Raw genomic sequence first — 25,826 nt, forward strand, 5'->3', positions numbered from 1 at the left:
TTCTGCCTTTTTTTAATATAAATGTCTAATTTACAAAATAAATGCTTTTTTGCCTTTATTTGATTATCTATTATTTATTAATTTATTATTAAAAATTGCCTACAGGTATATTTTAATTTATTTCTATAACCGCTACAATGAAAGTGACTTCACCGAATGTATATTATTGTCTTCCAGTCAGTTCATATTCTCTTTGCAACAATGAGTGCTGCCATGCAAAAATGTATAACAGTAAGCGTTTTAATAATCGCTTGTGATTATTTGACAAGGCGACAATGAGTGCAGGTCTAATGTTATTTTTAACTGTTATTTTTCTTTTAGTTTTCATTGCGATGTTGTTGTAGCTAGCAGCAAGATGCCGAAATTCAGTGTTCCTTTACGCAGTAAATTGCAAAGTTATGTTAATACTTTTGGATCCGATGTATTTTGTACTGACAGTAAAGTACTTACATGTAAAATATGTGAGCAGTCTGTGAACTACGAAAAGAAATATTTCATACCGCAACATATCAGTACAACCAAACACAAAAATGCACTTTCCAAGGCTACTGAAAATTATTGTTTGTCAGCTAACAAAGCTCTGTACATAGAGAAGCTTCTACTTTTATTGATACAATGAGAGCGAATTTGAAATGAACAGTAAATATCACTTGACTCTAATTCTGCATTATCAATAGAAAAATTGTCTCCTGACAAAACCGTTGCAATGGAGCACACTGTATAATACTCTATGTTTTTGTCCAAAACCATCTTCATTTTCTTCGACACTACTTGTCCCACTTCACCACATGCACTGTTTAATTTACTGGTTTCTTGATTCATTAGTAAAATACCTCTCATTTCTCATGAAAAACAAAAACTGGAAAGACTGCAGTGGACTATATGTTGTCAGCAAACAACTAGATACATTAAGAAGATTGATTGATTTACTAGTAAAATTTGATTAATTAGTAGTACTCCTGATTTCCAAAGGAGTTATAACTGCAGGCATGGATCCAAAATTTGCTTTGATATACGATAGTTTACAGATTATTTCATTGTGTGACATCATGAAATATTATTCTAATATTTATACATATCTGTAGATTGAGCTTGCTTGCAGATAGTTCTCTACTATTTTTCTAGATAAGAATTCCATAGACCTCTCCGGTCTCTACCCTCATTGGATTCACCTGGTTGTATATTCTCCATACTGCAGTATATGTAACTGCCCAAGTGTTTCATGGATAGATCAAAGTTCCTGTCCTTTCAACACAATCACTGCTGACCGGTAACTTACCCAGAGCCGCAGAGAACCCGCGAAATACTTACAGCAATACTGAAGCTGTTGTATTGAACTAACTGTGCCACCACATTTATAACAAACATGCGGAAAATATACAAACTAATCGTTGCTATCAAGGTGCGTGGGTGAATTTGAGAATCAGAAACCTCTTCTCTTCATGGGTTGTGCAACACTGCTGACAACATAATTATTACTCAGAGAATTTTAACCCTGAAAATTCAATTTTACCATTGATGGAGATCTAAAGCCGCCAGATATAAAGGAAAACACTTTAGCGTTAACAACTGATAACATTGTTTTGTGAAACTTACAGAAACATGGCTGTCAAGTATGGACTTATCAACATATGACTCAGAAACATGGACTTAAAAACATCTGACCCGCACAATGATATACATGGCCTATAAACTGGAAAAGTTATATGGAATAAATGTTGATAAACATTTATTCCATATAACTTTTCCCTCTCATATAGTACATGGATGTAACACATTGCACTGCCAATCTCAAAATCACCGAAATTGGACTTACCAACTTCTAGCACACAGTGCTTCAATTGTGCAAATTTAATTGCATGTCTGCTATACTGATATGATATATTTATTCCACCAGCTTACATCGGTGTTGATGGTCCTTCACATTTCTGCATACAGTGCCATCACTCCCTTGGATACATATTGTTCTGCTTACGCTTTTTTTTTGAACATCCAGCTATTACATATAAATGACCCTGATCACTTTTCTATCACGTCACTCACCTGTGTTTCCCTCCCTTCTTCTTCTATTTACCTTTCCCTTTCCTACTTATCTATCTTATTCTTACTAATCTCATTTAACTAAACAATCACTTCTCTCAATCTCTTATTAATTGTTCCCAACATTGTTTACATTTGTTGAACTCTTCCATAGTTGTTAACTTATTTATTCACTTGAATCACTAATGTTCACTGACCATTTATTCCCATTAATCTAATTTGTATATTTTCAGATGAAGTACTTTCTACAGTTGCATTACATTTACATTCTCACTTTCGTTATTATATTTGTATATGGAACAACAAGTTTTGATGGTGAAATCATTGCAATAAGTGAATGTCTCAGGAATCTTCTATGCCACATCAATAAATTTAGGAATGCAGTTATATTGTCAGACTCCAAAGCAGCTATTCCATCAATCTTCTCTAAACACACACCTTCATCTCAAACAGCAGAAATAACTAAAGTGCTCTCTCAATTAATATCACTCAATAAAAGAATTGTATTCCAATGGATACCATCCCATTGTGGAATCCTGGGAAACGAGAATGCGGATGCTTTAGCAAAGAAGGGCAGCACTGCTACTTACAGACCTGTTACTAAATCTACGTATTACTCTGTGAAGAGATTTATTAAATCTACATACTTAGACTTCAACAAACAAAATTTGATAACACAATCCCAAGGGAAAAAATGGAACTCTCTGCATCAAAAACCACAGTTAATTCCCGATTTACCACGAAAATCGTCTGTAGCTGCATTTAGATTGGCAACAGGCCATGATTGTTTGGCTAAACATCTGTATAGAATTGGAATATATCAGTCCCCTAACTACCCATTGTGCAACTCAAACCAAGAAATGGATTCGGAACACCTCAAAATCTGTGCTTCATTGGCTGGTCATGATAATACCTTTGAAAAATATTGGAGTGCAAGAGGTCAAATGACTTTATTGTCAAACGCCTGGCATTAGAAAACAACATATTTGTATCACTACTTACTTATTATCACTCTCTAGTCATTACTTGTATCTTATCCTTTTTCACTACTATTCCCTTGCCTTACCGTCTTTTTTGTCACTCATGCATACTATTTTCACTTTATCACTTTCCTATGTTTTGTCACTCATGCACCAACCTCTTAAGTTATAAGTTTTCTGTCCCTTACTTCTTCTCACTGACATAACTCTATTCGGTGTCACTAATGTTACTTCATCCCTTCCAGTTCTTGCAGAATCTTGACTTCTTATCTTAGTATCTTCTTCACTTCTCGATCCCTTTTGTAATTGCTGACCCATATTTGTTCTTCCAGCTGGACTCACTGAACTCTTTTTGCTGTTCTCAGCTCCTATATGCCATCCTTCTGTTCTCCCCTGTCTACTTGATGCCGTCATCATTATTTTAGTGCAAGCCTCTTGTTTCTTCTTTAATTGCTTATTGACATCCTCGTCTGCTGCTGTTGCTGCGCTATGTAATACTCTGGTCGCTGGCCTCTCTTCCTGGTTCATGTGACTCACTGACTGGTTCATTCCATTGCTTGCTATTCTTTCCTGTGTGATGACCTCTCCTCCTAATTTTTCAAATAGTTCTCCCATCATATGTTTTACTATAATGTTCCTTATTTCCTCTTTCATTGGCCCTATCTCTGTATGGTTCAAATTTTCCAAACAGAATTCCACATCAAACATCTCCCCATTTATCTTTAATTTGTCTCTGTGTAATCTAGCGAAATGACCATTTTGCCTTGCAGCCTTCATATAAGGACTCAATATTCTTCTCCTGCATCTTACTTCGTATTCAAAATCATGTTCCAGTCTAATATTTGTGTTTTTTAAGTACTTTCGTTTGCTCAACATTTTTTCTTTTGTCATTATACTTGAGAATTTAACTAGTATAGGTCTATTTCCATTTTTTCCGATTCTGTATGCTGCTTTTATTTGCCCATCATAAATCCTGAACCAATCCCAGCACACTTTCATTACATGTCTGCTATACTAGTTTCCATGTTTTAAAGTGAAGAAACAGGAAGTACTTCTATAAGCGAGGAGAGAGTATGGGCTAGAGGGGTAGTTTGTACAGCGTTGTCATATTGAGTGAGAACATAACTTTTTACTGGTGTTTATAATGCAAAAATTCATCTGCTAGCAATGAACTGGCAATGTGATGCCTACCTAGCATGGTGCGTTATTCTCTTGTTTGATGAGACTATGTTGCCAAACTTACTGCACCAGGCCATGTGCATTGTATGTATTTGCTTTTGTGTGTTGTATGATTGCTGCTGATATTGCGGATGTAAAGTGTAAGCTGTAAGCATTTCAAATACTCCATCGTATGCATACTTTAAATATTCTGGTGAAAACTGCAAAGTGCTGAACTCAATTTGAAATTGTGCCACGACTATGTGGCAATCGAGCCTATACTGACAGCAACATGATGTCACTTCCTGTTTAGTTGCCTCATAAGGTGAAAACTAGTATAGAAACAAATTGTATTTGTTGTAGCATACAGTATCAATATGTAGCTAAATTTTCCATGAGTTCTTTAATACATTGTGATTAATTAAATTTATTTTTGTCAAGTGATGTCGATTTTATCTCTGCCTATTATGTAAATATCTTGGCCTTGCAAGATACTATTCAATATGTTTAAGCATTCGTTCGAAAAATATATCAGCAAGGAATGCCAAGAAGAAACAAAAGAGAATTGGAAAATAAGTTTACATATGTATTCTGATTTTACGTCTTGGAGGTACCAGTACATTAGAAGTGTGACGATATCAGCTGGTTTTGAGTAAAACTATCTTTCTTTCCAATTTTAGAGGGATTTATATTTTTCAAATGGAGTACAGAAGTGGGGGGGGGGGGGTGAATCGCAAACAAAATTCTTGCTTAAAAGTGAGCTGTGCCTTTATAAAGTTTGGAAACCACTGAGCTAGATGTTATATTTTGTATGCATTATTTTGAGAAACACTGATTATATGTTATAAACTACAAAAGATGCCCTCCAAATAAAAGGATTTAAAATGAAATGGGATATCATTATACATTCCACTTTACAGATTATAAAATGAATGCAAAAGAAATATTCTCTAAAATGTCATAAGAATGAAGTTTTTATTTGCTGCAGGTCATCGAATTGCCTCTACTGAATCCCGAGCTGTTCCAGAGGGTGGGTATTACACCACCCAAAGGATGTCTGCTGTATGGGCCTCCTGGTACTGGCAAAACCCTCTTGGCTCGAGCTGTTGCCAGTCAGCTTGACGCTAACTTTCTGAAGGTATTTTGTGTTTCATAATAATTATTTCTCTTAAGTGTTAATTATTTACAAATATCTCCAGATATGAATACTTAACAGCCTCTTGGACTCAGCTCGGTAGTCAATGTGAAAAATTCCACTTCTGAGATGGAGACACCTCTAAGGCGAAACCCGTTTCTTCTGGCAGAATGATAAGCAGTGATATTGGCCAGTATAATTTATTGGATTTTGAGTGAATCAGCAATGACCGATAAATTTTGCCTGAAGTCCTCTTGTTATTGAAATGTATAATTTTGCATGTCATTATAAATCTAAGGCATGAATGTCCTGACTTTACTTTTCTCAAAGATAAAGCCATACTGTTGGCCTTGGTCACCCTGAACAACATGTACAAGCAACACTTTCTAATGCAGATTTATAGAGAAGGAAGTCTTGGGCAATGCATTTATTTTAAAATCGTGTTTTCCATTATATTTGCTCTGATTACACATCATGCAAAGAAATTTGTGCTTTGACAGCTTGGGTGAACACAGGCTGTATTGTCATGTTGTGTATCAGCTGCTTGACTTCTTTAAATGTTCACAGAACTGAACATCCAATAAGAATGACAGTGATTATTAAAGTAACGTGCTTTAATTTGCTTAAAGTTTTGCATGCAAGGAGGAAATACGAATTTCTATAAAATGCAGTTACTTACGCATTTTGGAATTACTCATGCTCAATTGCCAGATTAAGGCTCTGTCTGATATGTACATCTATTATCAGGCTGTACATCTCACTTGACAATATATGTCAGAGAAAGAACAATTGTTTGTATGCATCTGAAGTCTGATTAGTGTAATATGTAGCTAATTGGCAATGTAGCTAATTGGCCACCCTACCCCAGTATCTCCTGGCCTGTCTCATAAGTGGTGCCTTGTTGGTATCACTTGTGAGGTTCAGACCTTTTTCAGACCGTTGACTATACAACAATTGCATTACAGTGTTAGCCAGTTGTAGTAATATCAGTCACTCTTAACCGGTCTACATCTTATTTGAAATGCTAGGTTTTATTGAAAGAAGAGATGCCTATAGAAGAAACACTGCATTCAAATTTGAATCACTATATGCTTCCAAACACACTACTTTCACTGTTCACTAGTGGTACAATGAGTTTTTCAATAATTTCCTTTATAGCAGCTTCATTTACTCACTCCTCGTTATCAGTCTTTCTGTGTTCTTTAGGTAATAATTTTCTACTGCTTCTTACTTTTCCACTATAGACATTGTGAAGCTAGTATTATTTTCGTGATAATTATTTTAAGCTGGAACCACATACCTTCAATTGCTTAAAAATGAGATGGATATAGAAGCATACTTTATTCCTTCCTTGTAACTATTTCAGTGATTAGATATTTTGGCAACAGCTTAGTTTGAGCTACTACTTCCATCAGTTCATCTCTCAAATCATGTGAATAGGCACGTGATGTTGCAACAAACTCGAGGTTAATTATTAAATTTTTAATGTCATTTTTGGAGCTGTATCTGTCTTTGATACTGTGATATAGAATACAGTCGTGATTGGTTTATCCAGGCTCTGCAGTAATGTGTTTTCGAACTGTTCATGAATGCTGTGTGGTCAGCTCCTTGCAAGTGATTTTCTTTGATTTAAAAGTCAACAAAGAATTTTATGTGGAAAGGGTGATGTGCTATTATGGAGTAGGATTATTCATTCCCTTGCTGATAGGCACTGTTATTGTTTTTACAGTATCATCTGCCCAACTCAGTTTAACTTGTGGAATTTGAACTTTTCCCAAAAATCAGCATTGTCATGCAACAATGTCAGCTGTTTTATTAAGACTTTATGATTGGCCCACCACTCCTGCTCTCTTTCTCTCTATTTTTTACACTTAAATTTATTACAGGTATAGTTATAGATTTGTATGTCACATATCTGGCACCAGTGGCATGTGGTGCAATTTTATGTGAGGGAAGCAATAATATAAATGTTATATTATATAGTACAAAACTGATAGCAGCCAACTCACTTGAATATATTTGAAGACTAAAACAATTCTCTCTTTAGTAGCAAAATCATCTATGAGCTTGGCCTAAAAGTCCTTATTATTGTGAATGGTTTCCAGTAATTTCTTCTCTCTTGAATATGAATAACGAATCCACCTCGACCAGGACAGGCTCTCAGAGAAAGAATTTTGTGTCATTTTAAGATTAGAGAATTCATAGTTCTCAGGTTTAAAATGTAATTTCTGCAATAAATTTCTTCTTTTTCGCTTTATGAACAGGAAAGCATCCCTTGCCTTCTATGTACAGCATAGTACTGTCTGGCACTATGGTAATTTTTCTTAAAAGCAAAAATGATTCTAATTCTTATGCCTTGTGGAAATTGTAGCACGATCAACTTTCCGTGATGAGTCTGTCTTATACAATTCGTCACTGAGCAATGGTTACCTTTATAGCTGCAGCTTTTCTCATTAACATCATCAGAAATTATGTTGCCTATAACTATTCATTCTGTCTATTATTCTTACATAGATACTCTGCCCCTTCCCAGTACTCATGAACATTTTCATGTGTCTGCAAATATGTTCCAGTATTTCCTTGCAAGGATCCATTAGAAAAGATTAATTTTTTCTATCATTCTAATGCATATCCAGATAAAGACCCATTCATTCGTAGTTTTCTGCCCAAGGACAGGTCCTTCATTGTAAACCCAGCACTCTACAGTCTTCTCTCTCTTCAGTTTTCCTCTTAGTCTCCACATATGACCTATATATTTTAATGTTTTCTATCATCTGATACAGGTATCTTCCTCTGTCCGAACTTTTTTTCTCTTTCACTTTCCTTCCATTTCATCTTTCAGTAGGCAGTTTATTCTTAGTCAGTGACTCAGGGAATTTCTTTTTCTCTTCCTAATCAATTTGAGCATTATTGTTCAGTAAAAGTTACTCTATTCCATATGTATAGTTTGCAGATAAACAAAAGAAAATCTTTACAGCTGACTTTAAATTGCTTTCCATTTTTTTCCTCCAAAGTTGAATAACTATTTTATTTTACAGGGTTTGTCCAAAAATTATCGAGACTACATTCACGAAAAACAAATTATTGCAGATATATGGACACTACAGTGGGCTAAAAATCTTCAAAATAAGATCCTTTTGTGTCAGTACAGCATTGCCAGCTCTTCTGCCAGGCTTGGTACATCCTCTGGAAGTCTGGAACCAGAATCTTCTTCAGACACTGCATTGAAGCAGTTTGCAATCTTTACACCATCCGATAATAGTGTCCTTTCGAGCTCCATTTCATCTGAGGAAAGAGAAAAAAGTCAGGCAAACTGGGTCTGGACTGTAGGGAAGCTGAGGCAGCATTGCAACATTGTGCTTTGCCAGAAACTCCCTTACACATAGTGACGTGTGACTCGGCTCATTGTCATGGTGGAGAATCCAGGTATCGGCGATGTCCCTTTGGACGTGACGGACCCTTAACCTCAATCGCTTGAGCACGTCCACATAAAATTGACCGGTCACTGTTTGTCTGGTGGGTACGAACTCTCTGTGGACTACCCCTTTGAGTCAAAGAAGACTATGGGCATTGATTTCACTTTTGATTTGCTCATGTGGGCCTTTTTTGGGTGAGGAGAGGTGCTTATGTGCCACTCAGCGCTTTGTTTTTTCATCTCGGGATCGTACTCAAAGACCCATGTTTCATCACTGGTTATCATATTATCGAAAAAATCAGGTTCAATCTTCACACACTCCAACAGTTCGTGACAAATCGACACATGGGTTTCTGTTGTTTGGACAGAACCATTGGAATCAATTTGGCACACACTTTCATCATCTGCAAATCGTCTGACACAATTGAATGCACACTACATTTGGATAAAGCAACTCTTCCACTATCATTCTAACACTAAGACGTCGATCAGAGTTTAAAAGTTATTTCACTTTTGACACGTTTTCCTCATTTTGGATTGATGGACGTTCTGCATGTTTCTCGTCCTCTACGTCCTTCTTTAAATTTCTCGTGCCACTCGAAAACTCGTGTTTTGGACATGGTATCCTCTCCATAGGCTTCACAGAGCATGGTAAGAGTCTTAGCACCACATATATCAGTTTCACACAAAACTTGATCACATACTGCTGTTCCAGTCTTGCACTGCATCTTGATTCCTGACGACACACACACAAACAATTGCTTACTCCGAGCGTGATCCACACTCTGCAAAGGCTCAGAGGCAATTGAACCAGGTCGTGTTGCATACTTGACATCCCTCAGCAACATCCTTTCCCATGGAGACCACCCTCCACCACTTCCCCTTGGCTAGAAAAAAATTCAGTCCCAATACTTTTTGGACAGTCTCTATATTATGTGCTAGACTTCAGTTTTTAGGTAAAAACCTATTTTAATTCTTAAGTGATAAGCGTATAAAAATTTTAAGTACATGTTTCATAGAAAATATTGCCTACAATTGGTACTTTTATAAAACCTCAAAATGCCAATTTGGACAATAGCGCCTAATGTTGCCTGTTTAGCATATTTTTTCCCCAAGAGTTCAAAATACTCACTTTTTTTTTTTTTTTTCGAAATTTTGTATTGTAAATTCCAAAATTAATTTTTTAGTTTGTATTAATTTTTAAACTAGAGTTGTACATATCATATTTGATGGTCTGTTCGAAAGTTGCTTTATTACTTTATAGCATTCAGGGTTCTGTGGCTCACAAAAAGGATCACACACCCAGTTCTTGGAAAAATAGAATTGCTCTCAACTATCCCTCTTGCCTGGTATCCATCTATTGCTTACAAATTGTGCATTCTGTTTTAAATTATCGAAGTGTGAATAGATGAGTTGTGCAATGCCAAAAATTAAGACTTCAAAGCCTTCCCCAATACATTAATGGCTGCAAAAATTTCTGTACTTAACATCAGATTGACAAAATACTGCCAAACATGCAGCAAACAGGTGTGAGTATTGAAATAAATTATTTTTGTTTTAATTTATGCAAGTAAAAGATTGCTTACGAGCCAGAAGAAATTTTCCTATTTGTAAATTAATTTTTTTCGCTTTTTGCTGAGATAAATGGCATAATTTGCTCCTTCAAATTTCAAACTGGTTTTGTCATGGGGCAGCATACTGTCTGATGATGCAACAGTGTTTCTTGTTACTTTAATTTAACATTTGCATTAAAATCCTTTTGGAAACTCGAAATGTTTAATAAATTAAAATTAGATCGGATTATTTAAAATATGGAACTCTTTACCTAAGCTATTTATAATTTCATTTTCTCTGTGAAGATATCCAGTGATTTAAAAAATTCCACTTAACTCAAAATAGTCAAAGATCTATACATCAGGGAAAAATATTGTCATAGGAATATTCCATCAGAATCCACCATAAGGAAAAATTAATGCACTGTATAGTACATATGAGGGGAGGGGACTCTGCAGGAAATGCATCCTCAAAGAGTAAGAAGAATGGAACTATAGTCGCGTCATTGTTGTTTCCGGCATGACTCCTCCTCTTTGCTTACGCCTTAGAAAGTGAAGGTTCTATAAAGTCTAGGTAGGTAATATCGTTGGCCATTTTTGTTCTTTTGTTGCCGAACTACCAGATGAGGAATCTAGTTGCTGCACCGTTAAACATTATTATGTCGTAGCTCCTATGATAATAAATCAAATGGACTATAATTGAGTGGCAAATAACGTTCTCATGTGCTTTCTGCAAATGCCAACGAAAGAATCAAAATGGCGTATGATTATATTAAGTAGCTATTTATTGAGCCTTAGGAAGTGCATAACGTCATCAGCAGCAAATGACAAGACGCACACGTTTAAATGTATCCGACCTGCAATGTGATTGACTGCCGAAAATAAGAGTGACAGAACTATAAAAGAAAATTTAAAAATTCAACAGACCTCCACCAAGTCTTCAGACCATTTACCTGATACTTGATGCAACAAAGTCCGTTCACAATACAGTGACAACAGGCCACTATAGGTCAGTGTGCATACTGAAGAACAAGATGTTGGTCACACAGGCATTTATAACAAATCCGAAGAAGTCGACCTACAGAGCTGCCAGGGAATTAGGGGTTTGAACAGGTTTCTGCAACATATGTTAAGACTGGACATGGAGATGGATTAGGCACGACTATTCCATGGTTCTCCTCGCAGGACGACGACCCTGATAGACACTTACAGTTTTGTGAAGTAATGCTTAATGAACTGCAACACACAGACATGCCTTGCAAGATCATTTGGTCTGACGAGGCATGCTTCAAGCTGTCGGGACATGTCAACGGACACATCTAGTGTTCTGGAGTCGCATGAATTTGCACATGGTTATGGAGACTGCATTGAATCAGCCAGGTGTCACAGTTGAGGGAGGCTTAACATGTTTTCATGTCATGGGTCTGTTTTCATGGTACTGTGAATGAACTTCATGACATTAAACTTATCTGGTATCAAGTAAATGGCCTGACAACTTGGATATTTCTTGTCAACGTACCCACACTATCATACTGTTGCCACATTTCTATTCTTCCATTTCCTGTCCTCTTGCCCACATCCACTGCTTTTTATCTGGAAATAGGAAAAAAGGACGCGCGTGCACACGTGCGGGAGGGGAGTTGTGTGTGTGTGTGTGTGTGTGTGTGTGTGTGTGTGTGTGTGTGTGTGTGTGCGTGCGTGCGTGCGTGCGCGCGCGCGCGCAGTTTTTATTTTACAACCAATAGACCAATCATAAGTATCAGAACTAGAGAAATAACTTTGAATAATTTAGAAAAAAAAAACAATTAAATGAGCAACAGTTAGAATTAAAAAATTACCTGAATGACGAAATAAGTAGACGTAAGTTGTTACTATGATAATTTTGCCAAGATGTATGAAAAGAAATTGAAAGTAAATGGGAAAATTACAACAGAGTTTTGTGAGAAAAACGAAAATCACTCGCAATTTGGGATAAGTAAGAACACGATAGGTCTAAGCAACGAGGAAGCAATGAATGTGCAAAATGGTGGGCGCAGCACAAGCCAGAGTGATAGCATCAGAGAACATACAAAAAGAAAGAACAATGCTAAAAAGAAAAATTAAAGGTTTAGGGTTTATAATGAAGAGATGTTATTAGATGACATACCTTTGATGGGAAATACTGTATAGTTACTATATAAGGATAGATAGAAATATGTGGGACAGTAGAGTGCCAAGGTAGACAGTAATACTATTTCTAGAGATAATAGCGATTAAAGTGATAAGGGTTCTCAGTACGATAAATTAATAAAAGATTAAGTGTGATGAAAATATTATGTGAGGTTATCTAAGTTAGTTAATGGAGAGATAGATAGAAATATGTTAAATGATAATGGAGGAAAGGTAAACAGTAATACTAATAATCTAAGGTAAGAGTTTATCATTTTAATGTGTGAAACTTACAGGGCAGTGTTTAAATATCTAAATATAGTATAAATAACTGTTGTGGTAGTACTCTAAACTCTCAATTCTTAACTGACCTAAAAGAAACAAATCATTTCCGCCATACAAGAATACTAGTATCTTATCGTAATGAGTGTCTAAAACACTTTCGCAAAAGAAAGCATTTTCCTTATGAAGAGATGGCAACAAGAACCATCCTTACTATACTATTAGACCACAACACTAGTGTGAACAAAGAAGCAAAGCGATGTGATCTCCAGTATTCAAAGTATATTGCTAAATCCAATTCCTGGCATGAAAACTTACAAGATAATATATTATTATGATGTACCGAAGTACATATGATATTTCCGTGCAGAAATACTGCGTCATCATATGATGAAGGATGAGTGGAACAGAGAATCCAAGAGGTGGAACTTAAAAACTGAGAGGATTCAATCTGACATCGGGATAGGAATCCAGTGTGGCTTAGTGGATAGAGTATCAGCACATAGAGCTGAAAACTCGGGTTCAAATCCCGGTGCCAGAGAGAATTTTTCTCTGTTCCACTCATCCTTCATCATATGATGACGCAGAATTTCTGCACGGAAATATCATATGTACTTCGGTATATCATAATAATATATGATATGCGAAAAATAATCACTTTGTGATTTAAGATGGCGCTTACTCCATCGGATCCTGGCCAGTTAGTCACTCATAACGAGTGCACCTCTGCACATGTGTGGACATTGTACCACTGTCATACATTTATGACACAGTGCATGAGGGTAGGCCACTAGAGGGACCCAAGAGATGGAACTTAAAAACTGAGAGGATTCAATCAGGCATCGGAATGGGAATCCGGTGTGGCTTAGTGGATAGAGCATCAGCATGTAGAGCTGAAAATCCGGATTCAATCCCGGTGCCAGAGAGAATTTTTCTCTGTTCCATTCATCCTTCATCTTACAAGATAATGTTTTAGAAGTTGCTGGAGACATTCCATTGTTGCAGTCTGAAGACAAGCATCGAATCCAAACTTCTCAAAACATAGCCCCAGTATCACGTCATTCCACAGAAGGTACTGAGATAACATATTCCTCTTGCATCTAGACAGTAAGACACTTTCTGTGTTATGTTTTGTCAGGCTGCAATAAATTTATCAGGATGTTTGTGTTTACATGTGACTTGGCTTCCTCTTTAAAACATAGTGACCCACTAAGTCTAAAGACATAAAAACATTTTTAGTCTGAACATGAGTGCCATTAAACCATATTGCTTCTTCAAACCTAATAAGAATTTTACAGATTCAGATAGCGATGAAGACTTATGGTATGAAAAAGGTGGCATTTCACCATTTCATCATGTAAATGTGAATATTGTATTTTTATGTCAACCAATATAGAAATCATATGTCAATTTCATAATATAAACGAAATCAAAAGATGTGAAAATTGTGTAACTGTAGTTCCTTCATTTCATAGACTAATTCTTGACAGAGGTGCTCAATATAACACGACACAACTTATTCATAAAAACCAAAACTTACTGGAAAGAAACACAATCTAATATGGGACATTTCGGCACATCGACCTTGAAGATTCATAGCATATAAGTAAACAATTTCATAAACTGGATTAATTCATGGATGGCCATTTTAGTCACAAAAATAAGGTTATCTCATTGCGTGTTGTTAATATGATGATAAGTTCCCTCAAGCTGAAGGAACATATCAATGATTTAAGGCTGCTGAAAATGTTTTACTGGGCCTAGTTACTCTGCTTCATTAAAAGGGTTAATAAATAAATAATTCACATTTTTTTTTTACCTAAAGACTGCATTAGTAATGAATGATCAGTCATATTTTTCTAGCAATTTTAATTTTTCTGTCTGTACGAGTGACTGTCTATAGTGGAACTCAGACTGGTATAAGCCAGCTTCAGGTACACTAAAAATAAGACTGATTAATTGTTAGAATGTGTTCTATTTTACACTACATTATTTCATAAACTGATAAGTGCATTATTACGAGAGTATATTTTAACATGTGTTGGTGCTCTTCATAGCAGTAATTTAAATGGCTCTCTCATGCAGCTGCATGGTGATATGGTAGATGTGACATCACACTCCTTTTTTACTAGGCACTGTACTATCAGTTCACATGAAGGTATTGAATCTGAACAAAAGGCATCATTAAGTGCCATTCGACCTCACCCTCTGACAGACTGTGTCACAGAGACATAGCAACATTGTACAGTGTGATCAAGAAGTCTCTCCACAGTGCTTGTGTAGCCGAGAATCCACTAGGCAGAGAATTTAAGTGTATTTAGTAGAGAATTCAATTGGCAGCACTGGCCGCTAAGCATATGATGGACTGGGGTCAAACCAGAATGAATGGGTGAGTGCCAACTTTCTTCAGGGTTATATTCTAGGGTTACTAGGACTAATAGAGCTGCGGAGGGACTTTTCGATCACACTGTACGAGGCACGTCCATAAAGTAACTTTCCCACAGCTAGCAAACCATATATTGCGCAAAGTGACTGTGTGTATGTGATAGAGTAATGTCCTGGCATGGTGCATGCTCTAGTGGAACTTTCCAAGTGCTCAGTAGCTTCGTTGCATTGATTGAAGATGGATGCTCCTATTCCGGCTCCCACCGTGTGTGAAGTGCGATCAGTGATACAATTTTTGAATGCACAGGGCATAGCACCGATTGAAATTTATCGTCATGAGCAAGGAGATGATGTGTTGCTCCACAAGGTCGTCTGTGATGATGGTTGACCTCCCACTGCACTCCTCGTCATGCACATTTTGGCATCCTGCTGAAAATTGTCTACAGCAGCAACGCACCATCTGCTTGCTCATGACGTTAGGCCTATAGACCTGGCACAGTTGACGATAAATTTCAATCGGCTCTATGCTCTGTGCATTCAAAAACTTTATCACTGATCGCACTTGACACACAGCGGGAGCTGGAATAGGAGCTTCAATCAATGCAATGAAGCTACTGAGAGCACTCGGGAAGTTCTGCTAGCCCATGCGCCATGCCAGGACATTACTCTTATCACGTACACACAGGTCGTTTCATGCAACATATGGTTTGCTAGCTGTGGGACGAGTGGGAAAGTTAACTTTATGGACGTGCCTCATATCTGACACATTTCTAAATGTATCGCTGTGCCAGATGCAGGTTCAATCAATGGGATACTTGTCCAAAAAATATTTCATGCTATTACGTGCAAGTTTGAACCCGCAGACCTCTAGTTCCCTATCTCAGAATACTTGCCTAGGATCCCTAAACAATCCCTTAAATTTCTGTAGTAAAACTCCGTGTATACATAGCAGTTATAACAGAGTGATCTCTAGATAACATTTGTATTTGTGTTTAGGTGGTGTCTAGTGCAATTGTGGACAAATATATTGGAGAGAGTGCCCGTTTAATACGAGAGATGTTTAATTATGCACGTGACCATCAGCCATGTATCATCTTTATGGACGAGATTGATGCTATAGGTCTGTAATCCTGGCTACCATCAACTGTTATTGCTTCTTAGTTTTATTTGAAATAAACACACAAAAATTGATTAAATTTATAACTATAATTGTTGCTGAAAAACATAAATTTTGTGGAATCTTCAGTGATATTGAATTTTATGTAAAATGTGAAACAAGGTTGATTAATGAAACCAAGTATAAGTTTGTGTGTCAATTTAGTGTCTTAAAATCACTTTGAAATTTAATTTGCACAAATTTCACTATGGTGTTTTCTGGTCTCACATGCATGTGCTTCTTTAGAGATGGCATTGAATTACATCTTGATCTGCCTGTCCTTGCTGCTCACTGATGGAGCATCCTCATCTTTAACCACTGTTTTTCAGGAGGACGTCGATTTTCAGAAGGAACATCAGCTGATCGTGAAATACAGCGGACTCTTATGGAACTGTTGAATCAAATGGATGGTTTTGATTCCTTGGGACAGGTAAGATTATTGTGACTTTTAATAATTCACACAACAATAATACACTCAGGGACAAAAAAAACCGGACACTTTAATATTTGCTGGTATTTTGCAAAACATTATCTTCTCATGCAATATTATGGTAGCCATCTGTTGTTATGGAGACGTGTATACATTGTTGATTATTATTTGTTTTATAAACAAGCCATTACAACCAAATATTCCAATTTTGCTTTCGGACTCTCAGCTATAACAATTTTGTCTCAACCATTTTGTGCTTCATTATCGTTATCATTCGTTATTTCTTTATTTTTACATTTTCTGAGTTTAAGTGGGGTTGTAACATTTGTCTTAAAATAAGATGCGACCTGAAGATGTGGCTGGAGCTGTAGCCCTTTACGATGATGGACACAGTGTACGTTACATTGCAAATGTTATGAATATGGCTAGAAGCACAACCCATGATGCCATAAAACGGTATAGAGAGACCCTAGAATATACCAGAAGACCAGGTTCGGGTCGTCCAAGAGCTACAAATCCAAATGAAGACAGGTATATGGTATTGAGAGTTCTTAGGGAGCGCAACCTGCCAGCTACTAGTGTAGCCCAGCAACTTGTTAACATGCATGGACGCCCAATTTCGGCCAAAACAGTTAGAAGGAGGTTGAAAGCAAGTGGACTGATATCAAGTAGACCTGCAACTGGTCCCAGACTTCTCAGGATGCATTGAGTTGAACGACTGCGTTTTGCAAATGATCACAGGGATTGGAGAAATGGACAGTGGAGCTGTGTTCTGTTCACCGATGAGTCCCGTTTCAATCTGTGCTCACCTGATGGACGTGAAAGAGTTTGGAAAAGGAGGGGAGAACGATTTTCACAGTGTTGCATTTCCGAAAATGTGCCGTATGGAGGTGGTGGAGTGATGGTTTGGGCAGGAGTGTGTACGGATGCTCGTACAGAGTTGGTTTTTGTTGAAAATGGAAGACTAACAGCTGATAGGTATATAAATGAATGTTTGGCTGATTATGTTGTGTCATTTGGCCAATTTGTAGGCGACAATTTTGTTTTAATGCATGATAATGAACGGCCGCATATTGCCCATGCGGTCGGAGATTATCTCCAAGAAGTGGGAATCCATGTTCTTCCATGGCCAGCAAGGAGTCCAGACATGAACCCAATTGAACACGTGTGGGAAATGCTGGGACGGCGTGTTAAGAATAGACGACCGAGACCAGAATCGTTACAAGAGTTGAGGCGAGCACTTGGCGAAGAATGGGAACTTATTCCTCAAGAAGACATTGCTAACCAAATTGAGAACATGCCAAGACGTATGGATGCAGTTATTCAAGCTAGAGGGGGTAATACCCGTTACTAAAAAGAGTTTTTAATGTTTAAGGAACCATAAAATGAAAAAAAAAAACAGTTAGACCAAACGATGCCATAGTTATACGCCCTTTGTAATTTTTTGTAAATTTTCTCATCAGAGATTTTTTTTTTTCAAATGTTGTCGTATAAGGTGCTAAATGAAGCATTATTTTGTTTAAATGGGTTTTGTTTCATTTTGAAATAATTGGCAACAAAATACAAGCAAATATGGAAGTGTCCGGTTTTTTTTGTCCCTGAGTGTATTACTTTTATTTACAACAAGAATTACTTTCTATAACTGAATTTTAAACACTCCCGGCAACAATGGGTATTTCACTCCACAGACGACAATGACAATTCACTTGGAGTATTGAGAACAACAATGTACTCCTAATCTCAACTAATGTTCACAAAGCACTATTTACAAAACAAAACGAAACTGTGAGTTCTCAGTTCACAATTCGTTTGCCTTGGCTAGTTCTTCTAGCTCATTCACTCAAGTTCACAGTATATCGAACCCAAGACTTCCAGAGACAGTCCACTGAACTTCGAACTCAAGACTTTCAGATAAAGTTCACTGCACACCGAACCAAAGATTTCTGGTCGCGTTGCTTCTGCCTGGACGCTCACTGCTGCTTCACAAACTCACTGGTTTGCTGTCCAAACTAAACTGGCTTTGGCCTTCTTCGCGTCTTCTATTTATTACTGAACCATAGTTTCCAGAAAGTACTGTTTTGAGTGTCTTCGGGAATAATCTGTTACTGGAAACGTCTCGAGTTTCTCCACTTGCCGCAATCGGCCTCCTTCCCCTCTCGGAATGCAGACGGTCTCCTTACGTCCGTCCCCTCCAATCCGCACAGCTGCAATCTCCTTACCCTGCCGCACGCCCTGCCTTCTGTGGGTCGCGTGATCGACTCCCGAGGCAGTGAGAACTTTCCATCATGGTTGCCACAGTATAATACAGTAGAACTCCAAATATCCAGATCGCCAATTATTCAGATTACGTTTCAGGACAGTTGTTTATTCAAAGAAAGTTGCATATGTTTAGGTTTTTTTATTTCGTGTACTGTACTACCATACATAAGTAAAGTTCTGTTCTGTATGGAATATGAAGAGTTCTTATAATTTTAATCCATTTAAAATACTATTTTGTTTGAATATGTGTAACTTTGTTCATTATAAACTGTAGGCATATAGTCATTTTGCCCTTTTCATATATATGCAGTAGCTCACTACTTTACTACCAGTACTGTTGTTTCTAGACTCTTCATTTCCGACCCAATTATCTGGGTTCCTGCAGATCAGGATCATACTACCCTCTATTAGTCCAGATAATTGGAGTTCTATTCAGAGTCCTGCAGACTGGCCCTCAGCGCAGCACTGTTAGTCCTAATGCTTAAGCAGCCCAGCGCACCCAAGACCAACACTGCTTGGTGTGGCCGCTTCTTAGCCCATCATGCTGGGTTTCACAGCCCAACGTCATTCTACCAGTTGATTGCATACTACTCTTTTCCTGCTTGCGTGCATTATTTGTGCTTTCGCTTTTCGTGTGGCATAAGCATACAGGACACAGTACAAAATTAAAACATTTTCCACTGCTGTTGAACACAGATTTAAAAACTGTCCCTATGATACTTTTTGAAATTTTCATCCGACTTTGTATTTTTAAACTTCCTAGCAGCGATTTTCTCCTTCACTACTTTTTCTCTAGAGAGATTGTATTTTAGAAAGTATGCTTTCACGGCAGGTGTCTATGATGAAGTTTTTCCGGGCTGCTATTACACTATCAAAGTTTTTTGCAAAGATCTTTTTATAAAATATATATTATACAATATATGACAGTGTAATGGGTTTTCTTTTGTAAAAGTTCTTTGATAAAAGAGTTTTTATTAAATGTAAGTGCAGCTTGTTATCTTTGATAAAAGATTTCTATACCTTGAAACAAATACGGCAGAACGCAAATATAACTAAATTGTTGCTACCACAAAAACTCTGATATCGGAGTATGAAGCAAATGAAGTGTAAATAAATAATTTTTATAATATAATATTAATATTATTTGGGCGAATCCGGAAATGCATATAGTGTGTTAGTTGGGAGGCCGGAGGGAAAAAGATCTTTGGGGAGGCCGAGACGTAGATGGGAGGATAATATTAAAATTGATTTGAGGAAGGTGGGATATGATGATAGAGACTGAATTAATCTTGCACAGGATAGGGACCGATGGTGGGGTTATGTAGGGCGGCAATAAACCTGCAGGTTCATTAAAAGCCATTTTTAAGTGAATAATATTAAATTTTATAATAATTTGTATAACTTTTCAAATCCTCTCATTGTAGGTCTTTCAATAAGTTCTGATGTATACCTCTCTTATCACGTCTTGCAATCCATGGTTTAACCCCTGACCACATATTTGTATTGTGATCAAGAGTTTAACCCAAAGGCGTTTATTTCTCAGTAACATGCATATTGTAATAGCCTAATTGAACTAATTGCAGCTAAACAAGCATAATACTGTTCTTTATTTATGATGTTATAAACTTAATGCGTAAATAACAGTATAAACAAATCATAAACTTAATGTGTAAATATTAGTATCAAGTAATCCACGGAAAGCATGTTTTAAAAGATTTTATGTAGTGTAATATACCCCATATCCTTTCATCAAAGATCTTTGTTGAAATATTTTATCATAATATTCTTTGTCAAAGAACTTTGATAGTGTAATAGCAGTCTCACAGAGACTGCATTTCTTTGCGATGCACCATTATTTGGACTCATCTTGAAAAACAGAAATCAAAAATGAAAACATTCGAAACAGTAGCTGATCGTTGATCGAACTGCACACACAAGCACAAACCCGCACCAACTCAATTCATAAGTAACTGATAGAAGCGGAAGCTTGGGCTCATGCTTTGATACAAACAAGTTCACCGCACTAAACCACTCCACAAGCAGTCCGCTGCGACCCGTGCGGTGGTGCAGGGTGACGTCACGGGCTAGTTCCGTGCAACACTGCTTGGCCCAGTGAGGTCAGCGGTGTATCATCCCGTGGACTTGGGCTGATCTGCTCAACTCTGGTTCTATTGTAGCTATATGTTAACTGAACAATTTTTGTCGGGGTGAGATTAAGTTAGCATAGGGCAGTAGTATGTAATCTGTGGTACGCGTACCCAGGATTTTTGAGATCTATATATTCTGCTGACTACGTTTGTAAAAATGCTGACATATATTATAGGCCTATTATATTTTTATTATAACTTTTCATATTTTCTTTCACAATATCAATTCTTGTTTTTCCTTCCTTCAATAACATTTTTACATAATTCATTACTATTGTTCTTGCATCAGTAACTACTGTAGTCTGTGTATATTAATAATAATAATAATAATAATAATAATAATCCGTGGCGCTACAGCCCATGAAGGGCTAAGACCTACCAGCCGGCTGCTGGCCTCACAGCCATATGCCTAAGTAGAGGTGGACGATTATCCAACTAGAATTGAGGTATCGTGTGGTCAGCATGATGAGCCCTCCGGCCGTTATAACTGGTTTGCGTAACCGGATTTCGCTACCTATCATAGCTCCCCAAGCGCATCACGAAGCTGGGTGGGCACCAGTCCCACACACTGGCCGAAATTTCATGAGAAAATTTCTTCTCCTGTGAGGACTCGAACCAGCACACATTCCATAATGCAAGTCCTAGACAGGATGCCTTAGGCCACGGCACGGGACAGAATAATATTATTATTATTATTATTATTATTATTATTATTAGGTTGGTGCATAATTCCATAGCGATTTTTCATAAGTTTATTAAACACATCAGGTACACATAACAGAAAAATTAATCAACTACAATATATTCTCCTTCACTATTTACAACAGTCTGCCAACACTGCCTGTAGAAATCGCTTGATTTTGAGTTAAAGTCAAGCCATGTTTGGAGCACATTTTCATCTGAAAAGGAAGTTCCTTAAAGGTTGTTTGATAGCAGAAAAGGTGAAAATTTGAGGACGCAAGATCAGGTGAATAAGGTGGGTGTGGAATAACTTCTCAACCCAACTCCTGGATAGTGTTTTGTGTCAGGTTAGCAGAGTGCGGGCTGGCATTATGGAGTAGCATCACTTCACGCAGTCTTTTTGGTTGTTTTTCTTGGATTGCATGTGCAAGACATCGCATTGGTGGCAATAAATGTTGGCAGTGATGGTTACACCTTGGGGAAGCAATTCATAGTACAGCACACCCGCCCAGTTCCACCAAATGCATAACATTATCTTCTGTGGATGCATGCTAACCTTTGTGTGGGGAGTTGCTTTTTTCTTCAGGTTTAACCATTCCTTTCCTTTCCTTATGTTAGCATGAAGACACCATTTCTTGTCACCAGTAATGATATTGGATAGGAATGTTCAATGTTGTTCATGAGCCAATTGATGACGAGCAAGCAAATATGCACATATGCCACGTGCCGATTTTTTGGTTTTGGCTTAGAGCAGCGTTTATCAAACTATGATCCGCGGACCACCTGTGGTCCTCAAGGTCTGCCATTGTGATCCTTCTAAAAAGACAAAAGAAAAAATAAAATTCACACGAATTGCGTATTACATTATAGCTGAAAATTTCAGAGATTGGAAATTACACATGGCAATCGCTTTCACTTTTTCTCTCAGTGCTGACATTTTATGAAATTTGTTACCCTACCCGTCTATCGACTTCCCACTCAGTGGCGATTTCTCCATGGAACAGAGGGAACAGGCTGTTCCCTTCCTCCCTGCCCCTTAACTGAGATTGTGAGATATACTTCACTCTAAAGAATAGACCTACTTGCAGTTTTCGAAAAGCGAAAACAGCTATCGTTAGCAGGCTTATTGTAGTGAAGTGAAAACGACTCGAACCCTTCTCGTCTGCTGTGCGTGATGATGTGAGTGGGAGTCTCAAGCAATGTTTTCTCCGAAGCAGGCTCGAGCGGACACGAACTTACCCGAGTATCGCTGGAAGCTATAGAGTTACCTCTTCCCTCGCAAAGTATTGAGAAGTGTGGAATATACTGTTTCATCAAGCTAGTTTATTTATATAGTGATAATTCGGAAAACAATTAAGTTCGAAGAGTTTTTCGTGTGACATAATATTATGTGTGAAATTATACAACAGTTCTAAAAAAAATCCGTACGATTTAAGCATTCACGGCCTGAGTTAAATCTGACGAAATAATGGCAATGGAACAGGGACTCCTGCCAGTTCCAACTTCAACGAGGCCGAGCGCGAGCGCTCTGATGCAAACCAAGACAGCGAGTGTTGTGTTATCGATCAGCTGAAGTCGAGAGCGTTTAATTCGATCAATGTTGCTGAGAAAAGCGCGATTATTTTGAATGGCAAACCTACTACTCTCCTTACAGAACTTAAAACTAAAACAAAATCTTATACAAGACATTTCCAAAGTAGTTACTATACTTCTGTGAAATGGTTAACTGGATGCTCGTGAAGCAGTAAATTGCAGGTTTAATTGTGGTTTATTTATTTTTAGTTAACGGTATTATATATTTAGGCATAATAATAATAATAATAATAATAATAATAATAATAATAATAATAATAACAATAATATAATATCATTAATATGTTTTACATTAACATATTCTTTTTTTTGATTAAGTTGTAAATGAAGTAAAAAAAAAAGGAATTGGTAATGTTGCTAAATCATACATATTATTATTATTATTATTATTATTATTATTATTATTATTATTATTATTATTATTATTATTACTACTTACAAATGGCTTTTAAGGAACCCGCAGGTTCATTGCCAACCTCACATAAGCCCACCATCGGTCCCTATCCTGTGCAAGATTAATCCAGTCACTATCATATCCCACTCCCTCAAATCCATTTTAATATTATCCTCCCTCTACGTCTCTGCCTCCCAAAAGGCCTTTTTCCCTCCGGACTCCCAACTAACACACTATATGCATTAACAGATTATTATTATTATTATTATTATTATTATTATTATTATTATTATTAGTGTTGTTTCTGACCTGTTCCCCATCGAGAAATAGCACCGCACGCCACTGTTCCCATTATACTCTCAGCAACAAAAGAGGGATTTAAAGCACTATGAATGTGGTGTTTCTCACCGTCTTTACCCTGCACTTCTGGTGCTGCACCTGTAACCCAGCCAGGGACCACCCGAATTCATTACAGAGGACCAAAGTACCGAACCTTTTCATGTATTTATGACTTTAAATCTTTCTTATGTGGTACACGCTAGTAGTTGCCTATGTCTCTGTTAAATAGTGTCCATTATACATGCTGAAAAACTTCGATCCGGATCTTTGAAAAGAAAGGAACGTGATGATACGCTTCATTTAGGCACTGCTAATAGTTCAATGATTCTAGTGCCATTAAAGAAATATATAGTCATTCAAATATAGGCCTAGAACAACTGTGTAAGAATCGATAGGCTCATTCATCTCATTAATGTGAGTACCAACGTTTTTTTTTTTTTTTTTTTTTTTTTTTAGTTAATAAGTTAAAGATTATCCAAACTCTAATAGCCTTGAATTATTAAAAAAAAAAAACGAAAATGAATTTTCTTCTATTAACATTAACTTAATTAGCTAATACTAATGTAAAATTAATTGAACTAAATTAATTTTAATTAATTAATTCTAATTTAAAATATAAGTATACTGATATTAAAATATGCTAAAAAAATTATAAATTTACTTCCTTAGGGAACAAGATTAAGGTGGTCCGCAGAACTGTTCTGACTTAAAAAAGTGGTCCTCACTTCAAAAAAGTTTGAGAAACGCTGGCTTAGAGCATGCAGTACCCATACACCTGACTTTTTAACCTTGCCCATTGAATGCAAACATCGTATGATTGTGGAATGGTCACAGTTCATCACATTTGCTAGTTCTCTGGTACACTGATATGGATCATTGTGGATTAATGTGTTTAAACAGTCATCAAACGACGAAGGTCTTCCAGAACGTGGAGTGTCACTAAAGTCAAAAGGACCCTCCTTAACACGAGAAAACCATTTTCTTGTTGTGCTCTCTCTGATAGCATTGTCCTCATACACGGCGCAAATGTTTCTGACCGCCTCCACTGCTTTTGCCCCTCTATTGAACTCAAAAAGAATATATCGGAAATGTTCCACTTTTTCCACTTGACACTCCACTTTCTAGCATCCACGGCTCCACTCACTATCTGCAAAAATGAAAACTTCAATATGTGAACTCAAGCATAACACGAAACTAAAATGCTACGAACTTATGCACCAACCTAATATAATAATAAATAATAATTTATTTGACACACATCCTCTTCTACATGTACCATTCGAACTTATCATATTTTCCATATACAAAATTCACAACACAATACACATTTAAAAAAGGGCTAATGATACAGGACTTAAGCTGTACTAAGGATGGGAGAGATAGGTTCCTGCTTTTATATTACTTACTTACTTGAGGCTTTTAAGGAACTCACAGATTCATTGCTGCCCTCACATATGCTCGCCATCAGTCCTTATCCTGTGCAAGATTAATCCAGTCTCTATGGGTGCTATTCCTAGATATTTCGCAGCACGCGCTACGAGCATACTAAGCTAGCCCCGGCTATCCACTGGTTACTAGTACAGAATTCAAATCATATCCTATCGCTAACACTGGTTTATGAATACGAAAAACGCTGATCATCCACCGGAAACCCGCGCTAAAAATGCCTATGAATACGGCCCTAACATATCCCACCTCCCTCAAATCCATTTTAGTATTATCCTCCCATCT

General features: G+C 37.1%; 1 protein-coding gene across 2 annotated transcripts in view; it reads left to right on the forward strand.

Moving 5' to 3' along the window:
- Rpt4 (Regulatory particle triple-A ATPase 4) overlaps window positions 1-25,826 on the forward strand; it is a 58,683-nt gene that overhangs the window by 21,877 nt on the left and 10,980 nt on the right. For both annotated transcript variants that reach the window (XM_069821436.1, XM_069821437.1), the window contains exons 5-7: window positions 5,167-5,316; window positions 16,093-16,216; window positions 16,582-16,682. In XM_069821436.1, the coding sequence (XP_069677537.1) occupies window positions 5,167-5,316; window positions 16,093-16,216; window positions 16,582-16,682 (375 nt within the window). The remainder of the gene's footprint in view (window positions 1-5,166; window positions 5,317-16,092; window positions 16,217-16,581; window positions 16,683-25,826) is intronic.

The sequence above is a fragment of the Periplaneta americana genome, chromosome 3 (genome assembly GCF_040183065.1).
Source record: "Periplaneta americana isolate PAMFEO1 chromosome 3, P.americana_PAMFEO1_priV1, whole genome shotgun sequence".
Classification (NCBI taxonomy): domain Eukaryota; kingdom Metazoa; phylum Arthropoda; class Insecta; order Blattodea; family Blattidae; genus Periplaneta; species Periplaneta americana.